At 36.1% G+C, this 14,346-nt stretch overlaps 1 protein-coding gene across 2 annotated transcripts in view; it reads left to right on the top strand.

Annotated features, from left to right (window-relative positions):
• The window catches only part of LOC123525922 (venom factor-like), a 93,216-nt gene that overhangs the window by 53,554 nt on the left and 25,316 nt on the right, over positions 1–14,346 (top strand). For both annotated transcript variants that reach the window (XR_008370102.1, XM_053537859.1), the window contains exons 29-34: positions 467–641; positions 4,766–4,938; positions 7,100–7,255; positions 11,955–12,142; positions 12,482–12,658; positions 14,004–14,091. Coding sequence is in view for 1 of the 2 variants with exons in the window: in XM_053537859.1 (XP_053393834.1) it covers positions 467–641; positions 4,766–4,938; positions 7,100–7,255; positions 11,955–12,142; positions 12,482–12,658; positions 14,004–14,091 (957 nt within the window). In the remaining variant the exon portion in view is untranslated. The remainder of the gene's footprint in view (positions 1–466; positions 642–4,765; positions 4,939–7,099; positions 7,256–11,954; positions 12,143–12,481; positions 12,659–14,003; positions 14,092–14,346) is intronic.

Consider the following 14,346-nt stretch of genomic DNA (forward strand, 5'->3'; position numbering starts at 1 on the left):
TGGTCCGTTACGAACCCCTGTGGGATTTGTGTTTATTCCAAGCTCAAATATCTTTTTGTAGATGAAAAGCTGACATGCAGTTCTAATGCCTAGGTAATTTCAATTCGTTAGAAAGCGCTGAAAATTGACTCCACAACGTCCACGCGCATACATTTAGACGGGGTGACCCCTGCGCGTGACCCCTGACTATCTACGAATCAAAATACGGCTTTCGTTTTCAAGTTTAGCATTTCTACTTTCATTTTCTTTTCTTCCGGAAATAGCTGACGGTCGAATGACGTCATTTTATGTGTTGTCAAAACATTTATATGCCTGGCAACATCGCATAAATATGTGCAGGTCCTCCTAAGGTTATGGGGGAAACATAAACATGATTTTCCAACTTAAAAATGTTGGTCAAGTGTTAAAGTAAAAGTATATTTCACACTCTTCTAAATCAGTTGATCTTTTATTTAATTTGTGAAAGGGTTTGAAAAACACCATTAAAAAGGCAAGAGAGTATTTGGAAGTTTTACCGGAAGAGATGTTAAAGAATAACCCTTACTTACTGGCAATAAGTACATACGCTTTGGCTTTGACAGACAGTAGAGAAAAATACAGATTCAAGGGGTTATTACACGAAATGGAAAAAAGGGATGGGCGTAAGTATTATTATTAATTCTATTCGTCTATAACTTTTGTCCATGGTATGCTGCATATCATTATCTGAAGTAACAAAACATGTAAAAATTGCACTGAACATTTGTGCAATCATCTTTGCGGAAGCGTCTTGGTATTTTAGCTCTTTTTGAAACATTTTGTTTTCTTCTTTGCATGGGTACTTTGAAAATACTGCAAAGGTTTTGTTTTTTGTTGGGTTAAACGTTGCACCGACACAATCATAGGCCAAATTTTGATTTCATCGCGGGCGGGCACATGGGTAGAACCACCGACCGTCTGTAAGCCAGCTGGATGGCTTTCTCACATGAAGAATTCAATGCCCAAATGAGGCTTGAACCTACAAGAAAGGTTTTGTACATAACACCACTTGCATAATATACATGTTTAAATGAACTCATCTCCAAAGTCCTCATAACGGATGTAATTTTACATATCGAAACTCCCAATGTAACATTTTTCGTATTCCTATAAGGATTTGTTTTTTTAGCTCGACTATTCAAAGAATAGAACTATTGGACTCACCCATGCGGGCGTCGGCGTCCCGATATGGTTTTTGTATGTAAATGATCTAAGGTTGTATCTTAGTAACCACTTGTGGGAATGGATTGACATTTCACACACTAATTTACTGTGATAAACTGACTTTCGTTGCACAGGTTCCATTACTCTTTTTTGCGTTTTTACAAAATTATGCTCCATTTTTGACTTAGAAATTTTTGGTTAAGGTTTTATATGTAAGCTAGTATCTCAGTACTCACTTATGGGAATGGATTGAAACTTAACACACTTGTTCACTGTAGTGATCTGACATGCAGTGCAGAGGATCCATAACTCTATTTTGCATTTTTCAAAATTATTCACCTTTTTCGACTAAGCAGTTTTTGGTTACGTTTTTGTATGTAAGCTGGTATCTCAGTGACCACAAATGGGAATGGATTGAAACTTCACAAACTTGTTCATTGTCATGATCTAACATGCAGTGCACAGGTACCATAATAATGCTTCGCATTTTTACAAAATTATGCCCCTTTTTCGAATTAGCAGTTTTGGGTAAGTTTCTAGCTCACCTGAGCCAAAGGCTCAGAGTGAGCTATTGTGATCGCTCACCGTCCGGCGTCCGTCGTCCGTCCGTCCGGCGTCCATCCACACTTTCCTTTAAACAACATCTCCTCCTAAATCACCAAGCCAATTTTGATGAAACTTTACAGGGATGATCCTTGGATGGTCTTCTTTAAAAATTATTCAATGAATTGAATTCCGTACAGAACTCTGGTTGCCATGGCGACCGAAAGGAAAAGCTTTAAAAATCTTCTTGTCCAAAACCACAAGGCCTAGGGCTTTAATATTTGGTATGTAGCATCATCTAGTGGGCCTCTACAAAGATTGTTTAAATTTTCCCCCTAGGGTCAAATATGGCCCCGCCCCGGGGGTCACATAGTTTATATAGACTTATATAGGGAAAACTTTGAAAGTCTTCTTGTCCAAAACCATAAGGCCTAGGGCTTTGATATTTAGTATGTAGCATCATCGAGTGGGCCTCTACACAGATTGTTCACATTATTCCCCCAGGGTATAATATGGCCTCGCCTTGGGGGCTCACATTATTTCAATAGACTTATATAGGGAAAAACTTTGAAAATCTTCTTTTCAAAAACAAAAGGGCCTAGGGCTTTGATATTTGGTATGTAGCATCATATAGTGGGCCTCTACCAAGATTATTCAAATGATCCCCCTTGGATGAAATATGGCCCCGCCAAGGGGAGGCGGGGGGGGGGGGAGGGTGTCACATGGTTTATATAGACTTGTATAGTGTCTGAAACCACAATAACTAGGCTTTTGATATTTGGTATGTAGCATTGCCTTGTAGTCCTCTACCAAGATTGTTCAAATTATTCCCCTGGGGTGAAAAGAGGCCCTGCCACGGGGTTCCCTAGTTTTACATTGACATATATAGGAAAAAAACTTTAAAAATCTTCTTGCCTGAAACTGCAAGGCCTATGCTTTTGATATTTGGTGTGTTGCATTGCCTAGTGGTCTACTACCAAACTTGTTCAAATTATGCCCCTGGGGTGAAAGAGGCCCTGCCCAGTTTTACATAGACTTACATAGGAAAAAACTTTAAAAATCTTCTTGTCTGAAAGTTCAAGGCCTATGCCTTTGATATTTTATATGTATCATTACTTGATCTCTAACAAGATTGTTCGAATTATGCCCCTGGGGTGAAAAGAGGCCCAGCCCCAGGGGTCACTTGATATATGAGTTATATAGGAAAAAATACTTAAAAAATTATCAGATCATATTTCCTAGCCTGTTTAATTATATTTACCCGATTACCCCAAGTGATAAGGGTCACCCGACTGTGGCCTTGACCTACTGACCTACTTTCTTGTTTTTTAAGATACAGCCCTATGGAAATTTTACAAAATTTTCCCCCTTTTTCTACTTTTATTTTCATTCAATTGACAAGGCTGTTGAATAATGGAGCGTTGCTGTCCTCCGACAGCTCTTGTTAATATAACCAGTTGTTACTTACATCGGGTGCTAATTTGTGGGATCCGTCTGGTAAAATCCAACTTTAGCCATAACATGTCATAAGCACGTTACGATTAATTTGTATTAAGTGATTTTAGACCTAATGTTATTGAAATGTATTCATTATTGTTAATTGTTAAATTAAGTTTCATACATGTGAATTTATTAAACGAGTGGAATAAAATAGTAAATTCAAGGCTCTCTTTTAAAGGTTTTATCATTTTATTCCACGTGTATGATACATTCAAAGTAGAATTATTTAATGTAAGATGTTAACTTTTCTGCTTAATCATCTTCTTTCTTCACCTATCATAGGCAAACGTCTTTTCAACTGACACTAGTGTAAAACCGAAATATACCATAGCCTAATTTCACTTCCAATACATCAAACATGTGATAAACACGTGAAAAACTGTATAATTATGGTACGTAACAGTTCTTTTAAAATGGATATGCTCAGATGTTTTACAATATCTGTAAGAGCTTGTGTTTAAAATAAGATTATTAGTCCCTTACTGGTTCAAAACAAGTTTAGGGGACTGCAGGATTGCGCTTTTCCGTTCGTCCGTCCGTCCGTCTGTATGCATTCTGTGTTTTATTTTGTCAAAATTATTCCCCATTTCGGACTTTCAAGGATAACTGTGTTCCATAGAGCAGATTGAGGTATTTTATTGGAATTTTACACATACCTGTTGGCTTATGAGAAAGTTGTAATAATAAGTCCAATAACTCTTTCTGCTTTTTATACAAAATTGTCTCCCTATATAATTGTATTTGATTTTTCACAATTTTTATAATGAAGAGAATGACATTAAATCTATTAAAGGGAATTTAATGTAGCATTGTAAAGAGAAATTGAAGAAACTGCCCTGAATAATGATAAAGTCATCTCTATTTTGGCACCTGGAATATTGCTTTGACTTTACTGAAGGGAATTTAATATGACTATACACCATGAAAGAGAAATGAATTCAACCCAAGGGATTTGAATGTTACTTGGCGCGAATGTTGCCCATGATGAGACGACGCGTCATACGCAACATCTGCATACCTAGCTTAAAGGTCAAGGTCACACTTGGAGGTCAAATTTCAGCAGAGCCCTTCTCCGATTATGTCCGATTTGTAACTCAACATCCATAAAGGGATTTTGGTACAAAGGTATCCCAGAATAAGAAGATGTGACATTTACAACTTTCAGAGATCAAAGGCAAATAATGTTGTTGTTTTTCCTGTCAGGTCCATAACTTTGTCTTGCAAAAACGTATTTAAAAAGTAGTTTTCACAAATATTCTCTTAGATGAGAAGACGTGTCATGCGCAAAACCCGGATCCCTAGCTCAAAGTTCAATGTTACAGCAGGAGCTCAAAAGTCTTGTCCGGTCTTAGCTGAACAATTCATAAAGGGATATCAATATTACTAGGCAAAAATTAGTTGCCTTCCAGTAGTTGTTTTGCATGTCAGTATTTCATTCACATGTTTTTATTATTGTTCCATCAAGGCTTACAAGAACATTTTAATATAAAAACTGAGAACGCCGTTGTAAGTTAACAAAATAACTTCTTTATATTTGCAGAAGATATGTATTGGGTAAATGCTGACGGCAAGCCTGGAAGTGCTCAGTCCGTGGAAACAACATCATATGCACTTCTTGCTATGATTGAATTCGGTGACTTCAAAAGTAGTGCGTTTATCGTTAGGTGGCTAACGTCTCAAAGAGATGCAAGAGGATCGTTCAAAACAACACAGGTAGCTATATAAAAGAATAGGACGATATACTCGCATGTGTTACAGATCGACACAATGCATGAAGTGAAAAGTACAATGATATATTCACTTGTGTCTCAGAACGAAACATACATAAAGTAATAGAAGATCGATATACTTTCTTGTGTCTCAGAAGGACAAGTACATAAGTAATAGTTTAATGATAAACCTTCATTAGCTAATATGTCTCGGAATAACACTAGGGCCTCCGTGGCCGAGTGGTTAATGTCACTGACTTCATATCACTTGCCTTATTTGTAGGGGGAGGGTAGAATTCAGCCATCCAGCTGGCTTAGAGAAGGTCGATGATACTACCCTTTTGCCTGTGAGTGATGCATTTTTCCCCGGAGGGGCACTTTGTGTTTTCCTCTACTATGAAAAGCTGGAAAGTCACCATATGACCTATAACTGTGTCGGTGTGGCGTTAAATGATTTTTTTTAAAACGCTCAAAGCACTGACGGTGGCTACATTTGTTACTAATCAATTTGTAGAATTCTGGAAAGAAGTTGTCATCTCAAGAATTCTTACTATAATCAAGACGAGGAATATTTTTTTTGCAAAACACGCGGTTTTTTGTTTCAAAATAAGTGCATTTTCACTGCTTGTCATTGTTTACATACACACTGATTTTGTCTTTATTGGATAGTTTTGGTCTTTTTTGATTATTTGTGACGAAAACTATTACATAACCTACACCGACGGGTTTTTTAAGTAAATAATAAGAAATGAGCCGCGCCATGAGAAAACCAACATAGTGGCTATGTGACCAGCATGGATCCAGACCAGCCTGCGCATCCGCGCAGTCTGGTCAGGATCCATGCTGTTCACTAACCGTTTCTCTAATTGTAATAGGCTTTGAAAGCGAACAGCATGGATCCTGACCAGACTGCGCGGATGCGCAGGCTGGTCTGGATCCATGCTGGTCGCAAAGCCACTATGTTGGTTTTCTCATGGCACGGCTCAAATGTTTTTCCAGTTCATTCACGTTTTTAAATATCTTTCAAAAGCTTTTGGACACTGCCTTCCATTGATTATATAAACAACGATTTAGTCTTTCCCAGACAGCTTTGGTTTTCGTATATACAATAAAACAAGGAGAGATGCTTAAAGTATCACCCCGTCTATTATATTCGAAAGTTCGCAATGCATAACAGTAGGTTTCGCAAAAGTGTTTTGCAGAATGCTTGACATTCGGTCGGACAAACGAAAGCGACAATGCAACGGGAATATACATTAAGAAAAAGAAAACTATTATGCTCTCATGTAAATCAAATCGGCACTACGGACGAAAATAGATACAATAATATACTCACAATGTGTCTCAGAATGACACTAAAATATACATACAGAAAATAAACTACAGATATGATACTCTGTGTGTCTGAATATACGATCAGAAATATTTAAAAACAAAGTATGCTGTAATGTGTCTCACAACGTCACTAGTTAGTAATGTAAATAACTTTTGCATTTCAATCGACAGTTGTAGTTCTTCAAGCCCTCTCACGATACAATATGGCAACTAAGTTTACTGAAGTCAGGCCCTGCAACTGATCATGCAAAATTTGTTTACTTTTTTATACTACGATACTGTAGTCATTCTGAAGCCTTTTCACGACAGATAATAGCAACTTATTCTGCTAAATGTGTTTACTGTTTTATACTTCAGGATAAAGTGGTTACTCTTCAACCAATGTCCACGATAAAACACAGTATCTCATTCTGCTTAATGTATTTACTGTTTTATACTTCAGGATAAAGTGGTTACTCTTCAACCAATGTCCACGATAAAACACAGTATCTCATTCTGCTTAATGTATTTACTGTTTTATACTTCAGGATAAAGTGGTTACTCTTCAACCAATGTCCACGATAAAACACAGTATCTCATTCTGCTTAATGTATTTACTGTTTTATACTTTAGGATAAAGTGGTTAGATTATTGTGGTTTTTTTTTTGTTTTATACTTCATCATACAGTAGTCGATCTTCCACCACTTCCACGATACAATACAGTAACGTAATCCTGATTATTACGTTTACTGTTTTATACTTCAGGATTCAGAAGTCAGTATTCAACCACTCCTACGATACAACACAATAACCTAATCCTGCTAATTGTGTTTACTTGTTTATACTTCAGGATACAGTAGTCGGTCTTCAAGCGCTGTCACGATACAGCATAGCAACTTATGATCCTGACGTGGATCTCGCAGTGGAATTGTTAGCAGAAGGCTGGGCTGGAAGTCAGTTTGATGTTAATAAGGAGAATGCTGTAGTTCAAAAGATTGTTAAAAACGTAAGTCCTTATGTATATGTCTGTTCTACACCACGTACGTAACAGACATTTTACTTTATATAAACTTTGTCAAGCACTTGAGAGCATTTCTAGTATAGTAAATTACATTTTTTTCAATTGAAGATTAACTATTTCTAGAATATTTTTGCTTCATAGGCACTCTGGGCACGGGTATATTCACAATATTCACTCCTCTTCACCTGTACTACAAACTATGTGCTGGCGGTTGAGAAAGCCATATATCTGTAGAACACGGGATTTATAATCGAATTATAAATGAAGAACATTTCAGACATGAAACAGAACAAGCAAATTGATAGTAGACTCGGTACTAGTAATATTGGATGTTTCTCGCGCAACACCCACGCCTCCTAGCCACGGCCTGACTGTAACAATATGATATTGAATGGCTTTCATGAGCCAAAAACTTAAAAATCTAATTGTGAAAGTTTTTAAAAATGTATCTTCAGCAAGCAGCGGAGATGTGTTAGTCAATCAAAGATTTAGAACACTTGGCTTAATGAAGCTTGCAAAAGCTTTTTAAAATATATTCCTTCAGATAGTTCACACGAGATTGAGACCATAACTCTAAATAATGATAGGCTAACAAAGCGTGTGTCAAGTGTGTCAGTGCCTAGAAGACAAAAGTGTTAATACTAGTAAATGGTTTTTCATTCAGAAATTGTTAACAATGAATGAAACATCCTTGCATGCTTATTACAAAGGACACTGCTCAGTTGGTTGACAGAAAACACTTTCTCTTTCTGTCTGTCTAGTTGTTAAATTAATGTTCCCTGTCAGTATTCCCAACAATGAGTTTGAAAGTACTTCGATGATTTTGTCTACTTAACGTAGTTTTACATTGTCCGTGCTTAAGTGAGCAAAACTATGAAAATAGTGGAATTGGACATTTTATAGATATTAACAGGAGTTTCCTAACCTTGCATACATATTTTTTTCCGGTCGGTATTAATTTCACCTTTACTTCCTGTAAATATCTGGGGTGAAGGTCATTTAACAGCTGATTAAAACTGTACATTATTATTGGTGGATGAAAAATTCCACAGGTTTTCGAATGGAATAGATAATATTTTCTTAAGGGGTGCTCTGAGCTGTATTGTTAGACAGTATAATCCGTTGCAAGACTTCTGTGGAAATAGCTTACGTCATAAACCTGAATTCTCTCGATAGTGAAACTGCGGCAGAGTTCAACTACAAACATGCCATCTCTGCCACTTTGATACGGAGTGATCTCCCGTAAACGTAAAAATTGTAACTTTATACAATGATAGAGCTCAGTGAGAGGGATGCGATACCATAACGATAGGTGGTCCCATTTTAGCTCACCTGAGCACGAAGTGCTCAAGACGAGCTTTTGTGATCGCCTGTGTCCGTCGTCGTCGTCCGTCGTCAACAATTTGACTGTTAACACTCTAGAGGTCACAATTTTGGCACAGTCTTGATGACACTTGGTCAGAATGTTACCCTCAATAAAATCTTGAACGAGTTTGATATTGGGTCATCTGGGATCAAAAACTAGGTCACCAGATCAAATCAAATGAAAAGCTTGTTAACACTCTAGAGGCCAGATTTATGACCGTGTCCTTATGAAACTTCGTCAGAATGTTAATGATCTTTAGGTCCAATTTAAATCTGGGTAAGGTGGAGTTAAGAACTAGGTCATCAGGTCATATCAAAGGAAAAGCTTCTTAACATTCTAGAGGCCACACTTATGATAATATCTCTATAAAACTTGGTCAGAATGTTAATCTTGATGATTTTTGGTCAAGTTCAAATCTGGATTAGGTAGGATAAAAACAAAAACTAGGTCACCAGATCAAATCAAAGGAAAAGCTAGTTAACACACTACAGGCCACTTTTATAACTATATCTTCATGAAACTTGGTCAGAATGTTAATCTTGATATCTTTAGGTCAAGTTTGAATCTGGGTCATGTTCCTTTCCTGATTGCCAAAAACAGACAGAATGTCCAATTTGTATGTTCTTACAACTCAAGTTTAGTAGTTTTTTTAACTCACCTGAGCACGAAGTGCTAAAAGGTGAGCTTTTGTGATCAATAAAATCTTGGACAAGTTTGATATTGGGTTATCTGGGATCAAAAACTAGGTAACCAGGTCAGACCAAAGGAAAAGTTTGTTAACGCTTTAGAGGTTACAATTTCAAGATACTATAACGATAGGTGGTCCCATTTTAGCTCACCTGAGCACGAAGTGCTCAAGATGAGCTTTTGTGACCGCCCTGTGTCCGTTGTTCGTCGACGCCGTCAGTAGTCCGTCGTCAACAATTTGACTGTTAACACTCTAGAGGTCACAATTTTGGCCCAATCTCAAATCAAAGGAAAAGCTAGTTAACACTCTAGAGGTCACATTTATGACCATATCTTAATGAAACTTGGTCAGAATGTTCATCTTGATGACCTTTAGGTCAAGTTGAAATCTTGGTCACGTGTGTTCAAAAACTAGGTCACCAGATCAAATCAAAGGAAAAGCTACTTAACACTCTATAGGCCACATTTATGACCATATCTTAATGAAACTTGGTCAGAGTGTTAATCTTGATGATCTTTAAGTTAAGTTTCAATCTGGGTCAAATGAGATCAAAAGCTAGGTCACCAAGTCAAATCAAAGGAAGAGCTTGTTAACACACTATAGGCCACATTCATGACAATATCTCTATGAGACTTGGTTAGTCAGAATGTTAGTCTTGACAATCTTTAGGTCAAGTTCAAACCTGGGTCAGGTGGGGTCAAAAATTGTCACCAGGTCAAATCAAAGGAAAAGCTTGTTAATACTCTAGAGGCCACATTTATGACTGTATCTTCATGGAACTTGGTCAGAATGTTAACCTTGATGATCTTTAGGTTAAGTTCGAATCTGGGTCATGTGGAATGTGACCTACTGACATACTTCCTTGTTTTTTAAGATACAGCCTTGAAATTTGGATGACATGTACAGTTTTGCACGCCGATCTTAAAACTGACTTTCAGTGACCATGAATGTGACCTACTGACCTATTTTCTTGTTTTTTAAGAAACAGCCTTTAAATTTGGATGACATGTACAGTTTAGCACATCGATCTTAAAACCGACTTTCAGTGACCATGAATTTGACAAACTGACCTACTTTCTTGTTTTTTTAAGATACAGCCTTGAAATTTGGATGACATGTACAGTTTTGCAGACTTATCTTAAAACTGAATTTCAATGACCATGAATGTGACTTACTGACCTACTTTCTTGTTTTTTAAGATAGTTTTGAAATTTGGATGACATGTACATTTTGCATACCGATCTTAAAAACTGACTTTCAGTGACCATAAATGTGACATACTGACCTACTTTCTTAATATCTTAGCATCAGTTTGACATGTGAAACATGTCGCTCATATTACTCAGGTTAGCGATCCAGGGTCATCATGACCCTCTTGTTTAATTATTTCCCTTTTTAGAAAACGTTTTTCGGGCATAACTCGAATACTATGTAAGGTATTGATTCCATACTTCATATTCATAGAGATCAGTGAGAGGGAGCGCAGTATTAAAGAACCATAACTCTTGCTGACCATATTTCTCTTTTACACAGCTGCCGTGACTTAAGAGCCTCTTATGCTAAGTAATTTCAGGGAGCATTCATCGCCTTGTTGTTTAGGTCAACTTTATTTAATACTATAAACCAACAGCTTTAAATAAGATATGGAACCAAAATTTGTAGTCCTGTTTGGCGCCATATAACCTATACTTTGTTGGAGCGCCGTAAAATCCAAATAAATAAATAAATAAACAAAACTTAACACACTTGTTTATCATCATTATATTAGTACATTGGTTTATTCGTTTGCATTTTGTCAGAAGTATTGCCCTTTTGTTACTAAGAAAATTTGAATTTCTTGGTTAAAACTTTGTTCATGTCCACTAGTTACTTATTTTTATTTAGATTTACCTTTCTTCAATAATGTAGCTTTGAAAATGTATGCTCTCTCTATTGATTAAAAGGTTATAGAACCATAACTCTTTTTGCGTATTGCGTCATGTCAAGCTCAAACATACAGGTATGAGCACCTTCAGGTTGTGCTCGTTTTTATTAAATAAGGTCTAACTACTTGACACTATATCAGAAAGCGGAATCTTATCTAGTTGGCGGAACTAATCGTGTATTTTTCTTCTTTTGATTGTTGATTAGGAACAGCACAATGTACATGTATCTTGTGGAGTTTTTACTTTTTGTCATGTTTTGTTAATGAAGGCAGAATAAATGATGTCATTGCCTGTTATGAGTGGCATTAATTTGTTCTTGCTTAAGTGACTAAAACGACTACACAGCTTTTGTAAATTACCGACAAAGTATTTGTGTATATCTTTGTCTCATCTTTTCAGTTTCAATTGTATACGTGTGACAAAATGTACACAGCTCTTATAACCTGCATGTGAAATTTGATAAATAGGTGACAAATACATTAAATTTTGTATTATACCACTATTTTGTTAATACTTTGTTTTTAGATTTATTATTTTCGACAATGACTGCGTTCTCTTCGAAAAAGAGACAATCTATTTCGATATAACTAAATGTAGATATATGCCTGCCTCGTCTATTGAAATAAGTTGACAGCGATATAATTTGTATATTTACCACTTCTGTTATAAGTTAGCCTTGTCTTTTCTCATTTTCTGTATGTACAGTTACCTGTAGAGAAAGGAAATAATGAGTTGACTGTGAAAGTTAGCGGCCGGGGAAGTGGTATCATGACAATTGACTTGCGGTATAACAGACCAGCTAGTGAAGAGGAAGAGTGTCCTTTTGAAATTTCTGCTATTGATGTCGGCGAGAGTAATGATGCTCCAATTGATGTTAATCTAGGAAATGAACGGTAATAATGACACCAAAACATGGAATGTTTTCAAAGTGTATCTTTTTGTAAATGCTGACACTTTAATGGCACAAAGGAATTAAGTACAAAAACATCATCTCTTTAAGAACATTTAACAATATATCAAAATCTCTCAAACTCAGTAATAAATTATCTCGTGATATAATTTGTTCATTCAGGTTACAGCTGTAAAAAGCAGTTCAGTTCACTGAATAAAACAAAGATGACATTATACTTAAAATGGACAATGTTTTGAAGCCTTCTTTCTAAAGGCTCCAACACACATCTAAATAGAAGTGTTACCGGTAAAATCAACATAAACGCTTGTTTTTGACACAGGAACTGTGATGTGTGCGGTCAATGTGAAGATGAACCTGATGAACCAGATTATGACTTTTTTGATCCTCCTGCGGAGGCAGAACCTAAAATTGAAAGTAACTTTGGAAGACGGAGGAGACAGGCAAACAGGAAAGTTAGAGCTACCAGTTCCAAAAAATGTATCCGATTTAGTGTCAGGTACGATTAAAAATTATAAAGATTTATAAATATATTCCTTACGCTGTGTATATTTGATGCATTTATTCCATTTAATGTCAAATATGATTTACGGTTGATATAACTGTATTATAATGGTTTTCTTTCAAGAATATGGTGTTCAATTTCATCGAATGGTATGGAAAAAAAATATTTCACCGGTGGCTATGCCACTCGTGAAATATTTAATTTTCATACCATTCGATGAAAATGAAATCCTTAACCTCAAAACTTTATCCATGATAAAACCTCTTATTTTCTGTTTATTATATACAGTAATAATTGGAAACGTGGTTTGTTTACATTTAGAATGAGTAAGTAACAACAATACATTTGTACAGCTGAAATTTAGGCTTACTTACGATATAAACGGAACACTTTACATTTACAGCATCAAAGTGTAGTTGCACAGATGCGAACAGATTGTTGTTGCTTAACTCTTTTGTGTTTGAAATCGAATAATTCCGTGTACTCATATACTTACCGGATAGAATGTTGCAGGTTGCGATCATTGTAAATTCTGAATTGAAAAGGTTATGTCCACTACATTTACCTCTTCAGTTAATACCAAAGTCACTGCCCCCCCCCCCAACCCCCCCCCCCCCCCCCCCCCCAAAAAAAAAAAAAAAAACAACAACAAAAAACTAAAATATTTCAGGAAATTCAGTGAAAATATAGACAATATGTCTAACTGCAGTGAAAGTACAGAAAATAATTCGCTACATTTTAAAACAAATACAATAAAAATATGCGTAATATTTCTTCAGTATTTTTCAGTATTTCTGTTATATTTAGCACACATCTATTTAAGGTTATCGACGTTTATCCTTTGGTGCCTTTTACAGCGACGTCACGTTTGACGTACTTCCTGTGTACTTGTTTGTATTTGCATTGGAATTGTTGTAATACAGTCATTGAAACAAAACGTGCCTTTAGTATTGATGTCAGTCCCGACATTTAGGTTCCGAGAACCAGAAACACAACTTAAAAGAGAAACTTAAGGGACAACTTAAGAGTAGATTACCGCTACAGCCGCAAAGATGAATTTGACGAAATTACGAGCTTTTATCAAGGGAAATAAAGTGTCAGAAACATTTCATATTATGCTTCATTCCCTTGCGGATATTCACAAGGATACAAAGGAAAGTGTCCGTATTTCTGTCAGATGGAATGAATTTCAGCATTCCAATGTTGGCACTGCACCTCATGGCATAGTAAGACATTATTCGAGTTAATGAGTGGCACGGTTATAAATTTATAATATTTTTAATAAGGTAGACACTTTGGGATATAAAAATGAACATGGAGATATTTCGTATATTTGCAGTTCTAAAAATGAGAAAGTGCATGGCATGTCCATTGTTAATTTTGGACTAGAGACTGGTGTGGAAATTGTCCAGGACGATTTAGAGAAGGTATAAAATAGCTACATTTCTTTACAGATGTACTATTAAACTCATTTGTCACTAAATATTTTTTCGTACCATATTGACTGAATTCAAGAAAAAACAATTCTAACCTTACTAAATATATATACTTGCATAATCCGTTTGCTGCTATCACTATTAAATGCCGTATTGTTTAAAACACGTAGCATTTCATATTAATACTGGGTTTACTTATCGGCTGAGACAAGATCAAGCAGGGATTTTCAATGAGTATCTAGGTCT

The sequence above is a fragment of the Mercenaria mercenaria genome, chromosome 3 (genome assembly GCF_021730395.1).
Source record: "Mercenaria mercenaria strain notata chromosome 3, MADL_Memer_1, whole genome shotgun sequence".
Taxonomy (NCBI): Eukaryota; Metazoa; Mollusca; class Bivalvia; order Venerida; family Veneridae; genus Mercenaria; species Mercenaria mercenaria.